Raw genomic sequence first — 13,946 nt, 5'->3', positions numbered from 1 at the left:
CTCTACTAGAGTGGAATGGGAAACCATCAGTTTTGAGCATAGGAATGGCCTGATGTGACATGTTTTGAAAGGACCATTTGGATACTATGTAGAAACTAGAATAGAGGCAAGAGTGGAAACACTGCAGAGTCCAGGCAAGAGATGATGGCGGCGGTGTCAATGAATGAGATATATTTCGAAGCAGTGTCAACAGGATGTGCTGATGGATCAGACATGGGCTATGAGAGAGAGAGAGGTGTTAGGATATTTCCAAGTTTGGCCTGAGCAACTGGACGAATGATATTGCCATGTACTGAGAGGCATGCACAAACTATGATTTATTCACTCAAATTGCCTATTTATAATATTTTAGGTATTTCCCTGTTATTTATGTACTTAGAAAACCCATAACCCATTAAGTGGGACAACAAGGACTGGAAACACACAAATAAACATGGCATCCTCTAAACCGAGTGTGGAATAAAGTGAAGACTCCAGATTTTGAACAGAATGAAAATTAAAACCTTGTTACCTGCAGTGATCACAAGGTTAAAACTTGAATATTCCCAAGCAGATTTAAGTAGCTTGCTTGCTTTTATATCTTTCTAGCTGGCTGCATGGAAAATTCTGAACTACGCCTTGAGAAACCATGTCAGGAAACAGACTCCTCACACTGTGCAATTCCACGGAGAGATTTGACAGAAAGGAGAAGCACGTTTATAAACAGGAGGCAGAGCACAGGGATGGGCAGCTCATCCAGTGACTCACCTCTTGTTCCTCAAGAACCAGCAGGTCCTGTCAAATAAAGTTGGAAAAGTTATGTCCGTGTTTAACAGTGATCGTTTTATTTTGACGTTCTATGAAAGCCAAGCTTTAATTTACTAAGGTTTACACCACTCCTCCCCCTCTCAGAAGTGCTTTCAAAATTCAGACTTAGCTCTATAGATTTTTATAAAATACCTGGTCATTTCAGAAAGTCATATTATCTGGAAACAAAGACGGTGTTCAGCTATGGGAAGAAACAGAGACGCCTGGGCTTCCCTGTCTGAAGCAGCCTACCGCACACTGCTTCTAGGAAGGTTTTGGCCAAGAAAATGTTGCTATAGCAGAGCAGCCGGAAACAGATAAATAACATTTTAAAGTAGCACCAGTCACCTTCCCACTTGGTGGAAAGAGGCCTTTTTTATAATGCAGGTGGCTTATTTTCTGTTTACCTTTTGGATCCAGGGACTTGTAAGAACTCTTTGCCCTAAACCCAAAGCCTGCTGGCTGCTCAAGGCTGCCTAAGGGAAGTCTCCGGAAACCTAATGAGAGCTGGAAACTTGCTGCTGCTGACACACATGGGATAGCGCACAGTAGGGACAGCTCAGGAACACTTGTTAAGGGAAAGACAGCTAAGGCACGAATGTAAGAACAGCATGAAAGTCTTTGCTATGCTGCAACCAGGCAGAGGTTGCTCTGTCTCGTTTACTTGTCCTCTTTGATTTTATGGAGAGAGCGGGTAAGGGCGGCCGGGCAGAGGTGCCTCAGCAGGAGCTGCAGAAGAAGCACCAGTGGTTCCAAGGGTTTGGGTGCCCAGTGTCTAGGGGTCATGTCCCAGCTCCAAGGAAAGGATTAAGAATAATAAGCCATCCAAATGAAGTACTAAAGGCACACGGTACTGGCATATTTATTGTTCTAATTTGTTAAGTTTGCTATAAAAATTACTTAAAAGCATAGCATGGCTTACAATTGCTTCAAATTGAACCTCACATACCTGGTTCAGTTCCTTTTGGGGCTGAATCAGGGTACAAATACTATTTTAACAATGAAATTAAAACCAAAGATATTATAGGAGTTCACAACTCTACATTTGGGGTAAGCCGAGTTGCGAGCTGATAGCTTTATTTTACAAGCTAACTGTATTTTAAGGTAATCCAGCAAAGACTGCTCACCCTTCCATCTGCCCCCTCATGTGTCTGAGTTACTCCCCCAGGAGGCAGGTTTAAGCGCGAAGCCCCTCTGCAGAAAGACTCTCCCTGGATGGAATCCCAACCTGTGTCTCCAGCCTGGCGTCCCTGCCTCCCTGACACATAGCTGGCCTGCTACTAACCATGGCCGTGTTTATGTTTCAAGGGGAGAGTTTCAAAGCTAAACTGATTGCAACTGCAGGACAAACGTTTGGTTGACATTTTCCTGACAGGCTATCACCTAGCTTATGACTCACGTGTTTTTCTTTCAATGCAGACTGTTTTCTCTTAACAGTAAGTCCAAAGAGAACAGGATGGCTTTCTGTACACCCTCTGGCCTCTATGAGACCCAGCACAGCATTCCACCTGAATTAGAGCCCGATAGGCACATTTCATATTTTATTAATTAAAAAAAATCTCACTTTCCACATAATTCCACATCACTCAGTAAAAGGAATGGCTTATAGGCCAATAAGATCCTTTGAACACACACCTTTTGGTTCATGGATGGAGGACCATATCCTTCAGAGGTTCTTAGCTGTGGCTATGCCTAAAATTCCTGGCCACTACCTTGGCCCTGGCCTATCAGAATCTCAGATGTGAGTTCTCCATGATGCTGTTTTCAAAGCTCCACAGGTGATGCTGGTAGGTGCCCTCAGCTAAGGATCAACGCTAATCTGTCAGTTCTGACCTAACACTGATCCAATTGATACAATTATGAAGCATAAAGCTCTGTTACCTTCTGTATCTCAGGATGGAAAATTTCCCTGGGGCCTTTTTCAAATTTGTCCAGGTTCATGGCACTGAAACAGAATGGACAGAATGAGGCTCAGTGTGGCGGAAACTAAAATCACATGGAACAAGTCGCAGTTCTTTAGAGAAGCTAAACAATATCTCCTAGAAAATCATGGAAGGGCCCGGCCCACAGGAGACCCAGACCAACAAAGGAGGAGTCAATGAATAACTATGTGAACGTATGACAGTAACCAAATACCACACTCTGCTTTCCTTATATAACTGTCCTCCAGTGACACCGATGATAAGAGAGGAAGGGAGGGATCAAGAGCATTTGTTTCGGGCAAACTTGACTAATCTTCATGATTCTTACTTTTATTCCCTAAAAAAGTGCCTCACTGACATTGACAGAGCAAGTCCGGACAAAGTGAGATGTAATTAAGATACCTGCTAGATCTTTCTTCCTTTGGTAATTCCTCTGCCACTGAGGGCAAAGGACCGTCACGTCCTTAACAAGGTTGCTCTCTGTTTTACTCTGGACAAGGACTGTGGATTTCCCTTAGCCTAAGTCCCGAGGGAGGGCAAACAAGGCCACTGAACTGGAGGATCTCTGTTTATAAGTGAAAGGTAAAAATAAGAGCTAATATTATAGCATACTACTTATTCCAGGCCCTCTGCTAAACATTCTACATGGTCTGTCTCATTTAGTCTCTGTGATTCAAGTACTAGTTTATCCCCATTTTAAAGATAAGGAAATTGAGGCTCAGTCCAGGATGACAAAGCTGTTAAGCAATAGAGCCAAGATTTGAATCAGGCTTATCCGACACCATAGTATTTATATTTTAATTTCCTTTTAAAATTTCAAGTTCTTGATTGTAACAAGTGAATATAAACTCTTTCAATTGGGAGAAACTGCAGAAGTTTTCACTTTACATATCTTTAAAAATTTTTTTCTTACCAAAGCTTCTTGCTCTGGCTGTGAGCGATGGGCTGAGGGGAGGGCCCTACTCACGTAACTAAATGAAATTATAACTTCACGAAATCCCTTGTTTTTAAATATAATGAAGAAAGGAGCTGAAGTGACTTCTTCTTAGGGAAAAAGGGTTCTCAACTACCTTAAGCCACTGTAACTCAAAGAGTTACTTTCAAAGCAAGTCAAGATTTAGAAACAGCAAGATACTTCTGTGCTCAACAATATTAACCTCTCCACGGATGCTCTTAATGTGGGCTTCAGACTGAGGAGAAGCATCCAAAGGCTTGGAGCAGAGAGGAGGAGGTTTGCAATTTGGAGACCAAATCAAGCTTGAAAATGAGATAAGAAATTTTTTTACTTCTTAATCTCAGTGCCCTTTCATCAGCCAGATGCAATCCTAGCAGCTGGAGTCGAGTCTGTCACTCTAAGGGACCCTTTGGCAGCTGTGAGCTGTGGCTGGGAATACTGAAAACACCACCCCTGGCACCAGCTAGGCTGCAACAGAAGAAAGAATGAACCAGAGGCCCCTGGGATAAGCTTTCACATCCCCAGGTAGGCCAGTCGTGGTCGACAGCCATGCCCCGGAGCCATGGGAGCCTGGGCTTCAATCCCAGCTCCCGGTTCCCGAGCTGTGGCCTCTGTCAAATCCCTGCATCTCTCGGGCTCTGCCTCCTCTTACTGGAATGGACAGCAGATCTCTGTGGAGCTGGTTTAAAGATTTACTGAGAGATGTTTGTAAAGCACTTGGCACAGCGCCTGACAAACAGAAGCTGCTGCTATTGTCACGTCGTATCCTAGCCGGTGACAAAGCAATGGGCCCAGTCTGAGGGGTGGCACTCCGAGGGGAGACTGCCACCCCACCCGAGAGGCGGCGGGTGCTCCGTGCTCACCCGCTTCGCCGCTGCTGAGGAGTGAGGACAGTGCTGCCTGAGAAGCATTTGCTGACACCAGAGATTCTATTTCAGAGCAGAAACATGAAAGGAAAACTATTTCCTGATTTTCCTTACGAAACTAAAGTACCCAAACGCGTGCGAGGAGCAACAAGCAGGCAGCTAACGTGATCCTGAGACGCTGAGAGCGATGCTTGAAACCAGCCTGACCGGATCGGGGCTCATTTCCTCACACACGAGCTGTGTGACTCTGGCTGGCTCAGAGCCTCCACTTCCTCGTCTATAAAATGGGGACTGTAACAGTACCTGCCTTGTGGGGTTGCTGCGAAGATCACGTGAGCTAATGCATGTCAAGTGCTTAGGAGAATGCCTGGTACAGCCAAGGCTCCAGAAGATAGAAAGCTAACAGAATGCTCCCAGGAAAAGACACGTGTACAGGCCCCTGGTGCTGGGTTTCTATTCAGAAGTACTCACCTTAAGATGGACTTCACAGACAGAGTTTTGGTGGGACTGTAGGGAAGGCATAGTTTCTGGGTACCCTGGAAAGTCAAAGCACCCAATCAGTGAGAAGATGGCAATTTCCATCTCTGAAAGAGCCTCCCTTGGTGGTTTAAAAGAAACCCCTGTCCGGTCTTTCTGTTTTTCCTCCAGCGGGCGTGCATACAAATAAACACATTCTGTGATGGGAAACCTCGCTCAGGCTGGACCGCGTCTCCCCCAGCCCCAGCCCCAGCCCCAGCCCCAGCCCCAGCCCCAGCCCCAGCCCCAGCCCCAGCCCCAGCCCTCACGGGTTTGGGCATTAGGGCTCTCTTCTGTGTGCGGGCTGCCTGATCGCAGGGCCTCAGGTGCTGTGGTCAGCAGACAGGGCATCTGAACCAGATGAGAAGAGGGTTTGGTCTCTGAGCCAAGAGTCAGATCAGCCTTGAAGATCATACAGAAATCACCAGGATCTTTCGGGAGGTGTTGTAATGTGTACTCTTAGATTTACCTGTGTTTACTTATTGGAAATCTGTTTCCTCCTCTCTAAGTGAGTTTCCACTGTGCCTAATGCATAGAATGCACTCAATAAACATTGGTTGACTGAAAGGGAATGAATGAAGGATCCACAAAGCTCGTGGTGAAGAAAAGTATAAATGGCCAGTCCCATGAGCCCTGGGCTTCACCTCCACATGGGCACTTCATGCAGATATTACTGTCCCCTTGGCAGGGTCTGGATCCTCTCTCTGTTCCACACATTCCCCCTCAAGCTGCCCTCGGCTTCTCTGTAGAACTGCCCTTACATCAGATTGTTACCTTAAATCTGCCCAAAAAAAGAAAAAATTCCCGACACACGCCTTGGAAGTTTATGTAAATAGAGGCAGCACAGCACACAGGTGAAGTGGTGAAACTCCAGGCGTAAGCTAGTCACTTACGGTTTTCCTCCACAGGATTGCACGGTACTGAGGGACACGCTGGTTGTTCTGGTCAGAAAGGGTCACGGACAAGAAGAAGGGGCTCTTCTCTGCATCACTCCCAGTGTAATTCTGATGGACTGGGAGGGAACAGGGTTAGAGCAGTGAAAGTGCAAACGGCCCTTCCAGGCCCTAGAGTATGGACACTTTAGGTGGCATCCAGCCTTCACACGTGCTCAGGGAACAGTAATCCCAACCCAGCTTGAACTAGACCCTGCTCACCTCTAGAATCACGCACTCCCATTCCCCTTGCCAGCCACTGGTTTGGGAATGAACCAGTCGCTGACCTAATTCTGTGACCTAATCCTGGCTAATGTGACAGGAGGAGAAACATGTCAAGGGGTTTCTAGAAAGGCTTCCTCACTCTGGAGGATGGCCTTCTCTGAACTCTGGGTGGTGGTGTCTAGAAGAGATGCCTGGAATTCCTGCAACCATTTTGTGACCCTGAGGAGGCCCAGCCTTGACATCACAGAGCCCATGAATCCACCAACCTCAGAGCCTGCCCTCCCTCTGGGTTTCTGCTTATTGTTTAAGCCAGTTGAGGAAGCTGAGGGCATCTGAACTGATAGCACCATCTTTCTCTAGTCATCACTGCTCCAGGAACTGTTTTTTTCAAGCATCTGGGAAACTGACAACTTTCCACTGATTTTTTTCTTTATAACAAAACATGCCTTATCAAATAAGGGAACTTCTTAGCATAGTACAGGATTAGATTTTTTTTAAAAACTGCCTTTTGGGTCTGATCACTCTCATTTTATAGCTCAAGCATCAGATTTTCTATAAACAAGTATACTAGTCTGATAAGAAATTTATCTAACTAATTTCTAACCCCAAAGTAGTGGCTATTCCTCAGTTTCTTTGGTAGTAAGCCACACTCCTGTTTTCTACCTTTCCCTTTATGTTCGCTCGACCCTTGGCTGTAAATGTGCATCGCTCCTAATGGCTGAGCTCCTGCTACGCGCCAGGCATCAGACTTAGTGTGTTTTCTGTATTTCCCGTTCAAACATCTGTCCAAACCTACTAGGTGTGTACTGGTAATACCCTCACTTTACGGATAAGGAAACCAAGTCTCAGAGGCATAGAGAGTAACAGGTGTGAGGCCCTATGGTTGATAACAGCAGAGCCAGGATTCGAATCCATTCCACGGTCCGCATGGAGGCAGGGGCCGTGCCTGCTTTGCCAGCTCTATATTGGCCCTGGAGCTCAGGGAACCATTTTTTTTCCTCATTACCTTGAATTAAGTGTTCAAAACTCACTACAGACAGGGTTCTTGACTTGTTAAGTCTAAAGTTGTTTTCCATACTGCAAATGCTTCTTATGTCTCAACTCACTAATTCAGATGATCTAATCCCCTTTGATTCCCCAGGGACAAAAACAACTGCCCCCTCCCCCGCCCAAAAATTATGAGACGAAATTGAATCTTCAAATCTACAAAGTTTACTACTGATGCTGGAGTGAAATGGCCTGGCATGAGTGTCCCTAAACTGGTTATTTTCACACATATAGGGTACCAGACTAATTTTCATTTTGAATAGCCTTCCTTCCCAACCACCAGAATGGCATAATTACCTTGTCCTAAAAAATACTTGAAATACCATCTGGTGTGGTATTCTGGATTCTCTAAGTGCACGTCTGTTCTTCGCCAAGTACCTGGCAGAGCAGTTGCATTCTGTAATGGAACAAAGTTGTGCCATTAAGAGGCTTATTTAGAAGTAAACAAGAAGCTGACAATGAACCAGAGGCCAAAGAACAGAAAAGTCATAGTTAAAAGCGTACAAACAGGGCTCTGGCGACATGTTGTTATTAGAAAAGACGTCCAATCTAAATCCGCATCATAGACACATTCTGGGTTGTGGGAAAGGGACCAAGTGAACCAGTGAGCTCAGCTGTTTCCAGCCCGAGTACAACTTGGGTTTAAAGTTTCTCTCCTTTCTGGTCCGAAGCTTCCACAATATTTGGGAGCTGGTGCCCCCTAGAGGACACCCTCTGTTTGTCACCCTGTAAGGCACACTTCACCTGGAATACATCTCTCCAGCATCTTATATGATTTCATACTCTTGGAAAATTTTAAGAATTTATCATAAAAATAACTCAACTAACATGGAAAATATAATCATAATGAATAATCAGAATCCTCTGTCCAAAGATGATCATTATTAACGATTTGGGTCAACAGGCTTTGAAGATTGCCAAGGGGGTTCAAGGACATGGGAAATGACCCCAGACTCTAGACTTTCTGCCGTCCTCCCCCCTGCCCCCCATGTGAACTGCCAACTGCAGAACGAGTGACACAGGAGGGAGGAGTGGCACTCTGGCTAGTGGTGTGTCCCTATCTCCATCCAATTATGGGTTCTTTTTTAACGATCAAAAGGTTACCTATTTACTTTCATCTTCACTGAATACTTAGCTAAAGTGGGGGGAAAAACCAACACCAAAAAGCTGTGAGTCGCGCAGAGCAACACACCTCCCAGCCCTTGTTAAAAGAGCACATGATGAGGTGCAAAGGCAAGAATATACACAGGAACCAACCAAAGAAATGGACACTAAGCAAAAGGGAAAAGGCCCTCTTCCCAGGGCCCCAGAAGAACGACTCTGTGAGCTCGACTCTCTAATGACATGGAGTAGAAATGGACAGACAGTAAAGGGCACACATCTTACGTGTACATTCTAGGTGAGGAAAAAGAATTGTCCTTCTACTCTCCTGAGTTCTTCTGGCTGGTCGAATAATCAAATCAGCATGAGACAGATTAACAGGAGAAAATAACCAGATTTATTAACATTTGCACATACAGGGGCTTCGTAAGAGTATGGGGCCTGGGGGTGGGGGCAGTTGAGGCGCACCTGCCATCCTGAGCTAAGGAGAAAGGGAAGGGAGGCAATTCAGGTGGCTAAGAAAGGGGGAATCTGGTAAACAAATTCTTGCTGGGTCACCCAGAATCAATGGGACGCAGAAGGAGACCTAACAAACCACTTTCTAGGTTCCTCCCTGTCTGCCACTCTTAATTCATGTTATGCTAAGGTGATCTCCCTTCCTGGAGCAGGCTTTTCTAAAGAATTCCTTTAGGCAGGTGAAGGGGAAGGAAAAAGCTCTTCTTGAGTCTTTTTCCTTAAAAATAACCAGCTGAAAATAATCAATATCCACAAAAAGGCATATCTTGGGGATGGCAAAGCTCTGTTCCCCCTAAACAGCTAAATAACTTAAAAAGTAAGTATACAACTTTATCATCACTACCTAGATCAAGACAGAAAACATTTTTGATGCCCCAGAAGGCGCCTCCATCATTTTCCCAGTCAATGCCCACCCACACTCCAACAGGTAACCATCAACCATGGATTCGTTTTACCCACTCTTGAACTTCATAGAATGAAGTCATACTGTGTGTGTGCATTTGAGCCAGGCTTTTTGTCCTTCAGTATCCTGTCTGTGACATTCATCCATGTTACGGGTCCAGCAGGAGTTCACTCCTTCCCATGGCCACGTCGCAGTCCACAGTCTGGACGCCACAGTTTATAGATTCATTCTTCAGTTGGTGGACATATGGACTATTTCCAGTTTTGGTTATTACAAATAAAGCCACTCTGACAATTCTGTGTGTGTCTGTTGGGGGATATAAGCACTTATTTCTGTTGGGGATAATCCTGGGACATGAGATGCAGATGCTCCGGTTTGCAGATGCTGCCAACTGTTTTCCTAAGAGGACACACCAGCTGACGCTATTAGCAATATAAATGGGTTGCTCCACATCCTCTCACCAGCTCCCAGCCTTTCGCCTTGTGTTTTAGCAGTTCTGGAGTGGGTGTAGTAGGACCTAACTTTGGTTTTAAATTTTCAATAATTCCTAACTATTCTGAGGCTGTCCTATTTTGCAGGGGGTTTCAGAAACACAGAAGGTTTGTCTGCAGCACTTCCAGGTGACAGGGGAACACATTATTTATTTGACATCAACAAGAAAATCAGGGGGAAATATTCTGATAAGCACGTTTTCCAGACAACTCATGTTTAACACTGCAAACACCCACACTTATTTCATGCCATTTTAGATAATCGTTTGCTAAGAATAATTATGGAGAGTCAGGAGGCTGAATTCTTCTGCGCTGCAGACAGGCCTGGGTGTGCCCACAGTGCTGAAGGAGTCCTGAGACTAAGCCACCCACAGCACGTCTGCATTGGAGTCCAAAGCCCACAGAAGCTCCTGTTGTCTTCATTGTCTTTTTTATCCTGTTTATACTTGTGGGATGTGAAGGAGGAAGACTGCATCTGGCAAAGATATTTTGAACTTAGTTGAAATCCATGTATTACATCCTCATGTAATCTGAGTGTCCTCTAATACTTGCCTTTAAGCAGGGGAGTCACACAACACTCAGGCTACAAATCAGATGCTCGGTTCATCGAACGCCTGTGGTTTTCCAGTCTCTTCTAGAGTGAGTTCAATGAATGAGTGGATACGTTTAAATAAACTGACTTTACTTCAGTTTCTGGGTTAAACTGCTGAGAGCACACTGCTAGTAAAGACGGATTTTAAAAAAATAAACGAAAATTTTTTGAATTGCAGATATATATAAACTGCTTGAAAAAAATGAAATCACAAATTAAAATTCTTCTCTGTGCCCATCCTCCACGCCCCAGCTCACTTCATTTCCCTATAATAACCACACTACCAGATTGGTATGGGTAGTCCCAGATCTTTTTAAGCATTTACAAAGATGAGCTTACTTTATACAAAAATACACGCATCCACACTCATACACACACACCTATATACATACACACATATACATACACACATATACATATACACACACATTCCCATATATACATATCATTTGCTTTCATGAGACAGTTGTATAGATATTATACTGAAACTTTTTTTCACTAAAGAAAATATCTCAGAAATACTGCCATGTCAGTACATATACACCTACCTTGTTCTTTGTAACAACTATGCAGATTTTTTGAATTAAGCACTGCAGCTGAGTATAGATGTATAAAAATGTAAGGAGCAGAGAAGGGCCTAAAGTGGAAAGTCAGGGTCCTCCAACTCCTTTCCTGACTCCATCTCATTCTCTACAAGAAATTACTATTCAATTCTTAGGTGCCTTTTGGAAACTTTTAAATATACTGACAAGCATATTTATTTCTCTTTGTTGTTTTTAAGGAAATGGGATGATATCACACAAATCATTCTGGAACTTGCTTTTCTGTCTAATGCTCTATCTGAAACATTTTTCTATGGTATCACATCTATCTCCGCCTCACCTTTCTAGCAGCTGCTAAGCATTCCACTGTATAAATGTACCATAATTTCCATAATTACTCCTCTACTGATGGAAACTGAGATAGTTTCCAGATGTGTGTTTTTTCTATTTTAAATAATGCTACCATACACATCCTAACAGCAGAACTGCTGGCTAAATGCTATATGCATTTTTAATTACTGCTAATTGCCCTCCCAAAAGACTGTACTCATTTACATATCCCCCAACAGCCTCCAGAGAATCCTCCCAGTACCGATGCTGAGGAAGGTAGATTTGTAAAGAGCTAAAGACCGTCCCCTGCCCTGCCCTGCCAGATACTAATTGATATACAAGTGAGCTGTAAGGGAGGTCTCCTGCGAGCCACCGAGGGTCACACTCATTTTAATTAATAATCAGAATGAGCACACAGATGGCAGAAGAAGCACAAGGTAATCTAAAGCTTCGTGGGGGGTGGGCTAATGGGACAGGTGACAGAACCAAGATGTCAAAAAAACTCTTGACAATTAGCGATTACGGGACACACTGAGGAGATTTGATTCAGTGGACAATGCAAAACCCTACACTTAGATGCCAATACAAACTGTAGGGACAAAGTACAGGGTAGGGAAGGGCGTCTGCGACAAGGCAGGCGCTTGGCCCCATTCTACCCACGAGGTAGAAATGGAGGCTCACAGACCTTGTCATAAATGGTAAGTGGTAGAGCTGAGGTCTGAACCCAGGTTCACTTGACTCCAGAATTATCCCTGCTACACCATGATGTCGCCTCACATCACAGCTAAATAGCAGCACAGGTGAAAAAGACTGGGGTGGGGGTAGGGTGCTGTGGTTCACAGTGAGTCATCAGGCTTCATAAAAAGGGGAGAGCGCCCCGGCAAGGCAGGGGCCAGCCTGCTCCCCTCGGCGGCTGTGGGGGCCCGGGCTCAGTTCTGCCCAGTTCAACATAAAAGGCTCACTAATGAGCTCACATGTGTCCAGGGAGCAGCAGGGGGGTGGTGCGTATGACACAGTGTGAAGTTACCGGCCCAACTGAACGGCAGTGGGAACCCGGAGAGGCAACAAAGGCAAAATAGATGAAGGAGACATCATCGAATTTAGAAACTTTCATGCTTCCGAGGACACAATCAAGAAAGTGAAAGGACAACCTGTAAACTGAGAGTAAATTTTAGCAAATCATATATCTGATAAGGGTCTAGTGTCCATATTGTACAGAGAATTCTTAAAATTCAATGACAAAAGCAAAAATAACCCAATAGTGAAATGGTTTTGCCCTTTGTTTGGTCATGGGTTTAGGCATTTTTAAGAGTGACAGAGTCTTCTGGTTCACTAACCACTTCGCTAACTCAGAGCAGCCGGTCTTGTTTGTGTCCCTGAGTCTCAGGTCCAGGTCTTCTACCAGGCTGTGCATTAACACTGGCCAGAGCTTTTAACTGGAGACCGTCAGTACAAAACACAGCCACGTGCTCTGATCGGGTGCTCATGCTCAGGGTCTGGCAGAAACAAACTCTGAAACCACATTTGAGCCTTGCTATCGTATTTCCCGGAGAAGCCATCTGACAGGCCCATGTTCTGAATACAGCAGACCAAGTGATTTGTGAAATCAATCACTCTACCAAGTGGAGCCACTCCTGACCAGCATGCCCCACAGATGATTTCCAGTCCCCCAAGGGGTCCCAGAGCATGTCCTCAGGCCGGGCCAGGTGACATCACCGGGTGAGGGCCATGTGGTGATCCTAGGGCCATGTGGAGGCTCAGGCTCTGTCTCCCCTGAGGCATGGCTTTCCTCTGGACACTGGTGCTGGTAGGGCCGAGTGTGCTCCGCGGGTGAGGAAAGGCGAGGAGTTTGTTCATTTCGGGCTGGGCTGAAGTTCTGCCAAGTTTTGGTAGCAGAAGGATTTCTCCGGTACTGAGGTTTTCAAGGCAGAAACTCAGCGTGGTGGCTGCTAGCTTTCTGAGCATGAGGAAAGGAGGGCTTATCGCTTCTGCTCCTGACTTAGCTCCTGGGACCCCCTGGCTGCCCAAGTCTGTGGTGACAGGACTGTCTCGTCTCAGGAGCCGGGCTCCTTGGGGAGGGCTGTTTTCAAGCTTTAGAGGCAAACATCCCTGGAAGTTCCTTCTTCTGTGTGGGCCAGTTGACGTCACTCTGGACAAGAAGTGTGTGGGCACCTATTCAGAGGCACAGCCCGGGAGAACCGCCCTCCTTGCCTCACAGAGCAACGGCGAGGGCAGGCGTCCAGGTAAGAGGGCAGCTCATCAAGGCAAATGCGAAGTGTGAAGCAGGGCAATGGCTTCCGGAAGGCTGGGCCTTTTGAGTTAACCCTAACCCTCCACCAGATACGCGATGAAGGGACGGTGGGGAGGCAGGGCTGGCTCCGAGGCACCCTTACCACTGCACCCACCCTGCTGTTACTATTACAGCTGCCACTTACTGAAGGCTCACTACATGCCAGGCACAGTGCTAAGGGCTTTCCAAGCTCAGCTCACGGATCCTCTCCACCATCCCGAGACACTTTCCACTGCAGAGATGAAGAACCCGAGGTTCGGAAAGGCTGGGCTACTTGCCCAGGGTCCTACAAGCAGGAGGTGGGGGAGCTGGAGCTCACCCCCAGGCTGGTCTGACGCCAGAGCTGGGGGCTGCTAGGCAGCCCCTCACAGAGGCAGCAAAGGAGAAAAAACTGGGGGACTCACACTGTGCTCTGCAGTTCGGGGGGGACCC

General features: G+C 45.8%; 1 protein-coding gene across 1 annotated transcript in view; it reads right to left on the bottom strand.

Annotated features, from left to right (window-relative positions):
- The window catches only part of GARNL3 (GTPase activating Rap/RanGAP domain like 3), an 81,199-nt gene that overhangs the window by 33,213 nt on the left and 34,040 nt on the right, over window positions 1–13,946 (bottom strand). The window contains exons 4-8 of the mRNA XM_016210988.2: window positions 7,547–7,646; window positions 5,939–6,057; window positions 5,001–5,065; window positions 2,668–2,731; window positions 748–774 (exon numbers count right to left, since the gene is read on the bottom strand). Coding sequence (XP_016066474.2) covers window positions 748–774; window positions 2,668–2,731; window positions 5,001–5,065; window positions 5,939–6,057; window positions 7,547–7,646 — 375 coding nt within the window. The remainder of the gene's footprint in view (window positions 1–747; window positions 775–2,667; window positions 2,732–5,000; window positions 5,066–5,938; window positions 6,058–7,546; window positions 7,647–13,946) is intronic.

The sequence above is a fragment of the Miniopterus natalensis genome, chromosome 12, assembly GCF_054644295.1.
Source record: "Miniopterus natalensis isolate mMinNat1 chromosome 12, mMinNat1.hap1, whole genome shotgun sequence".
Taxonomy (NCBI): domain Eukaryota; kingdom Metazoa; phylum Chordata; class Mammalia; order Chiroptera; family Miniopteridae; genus Miniopterus; species Miniopterus natalensis.
The sequence above is the reverse complement of the archived record's forward strand: the minus strand, read 5'-3'. Positions and strand labels throughout refer to the sequence as shown.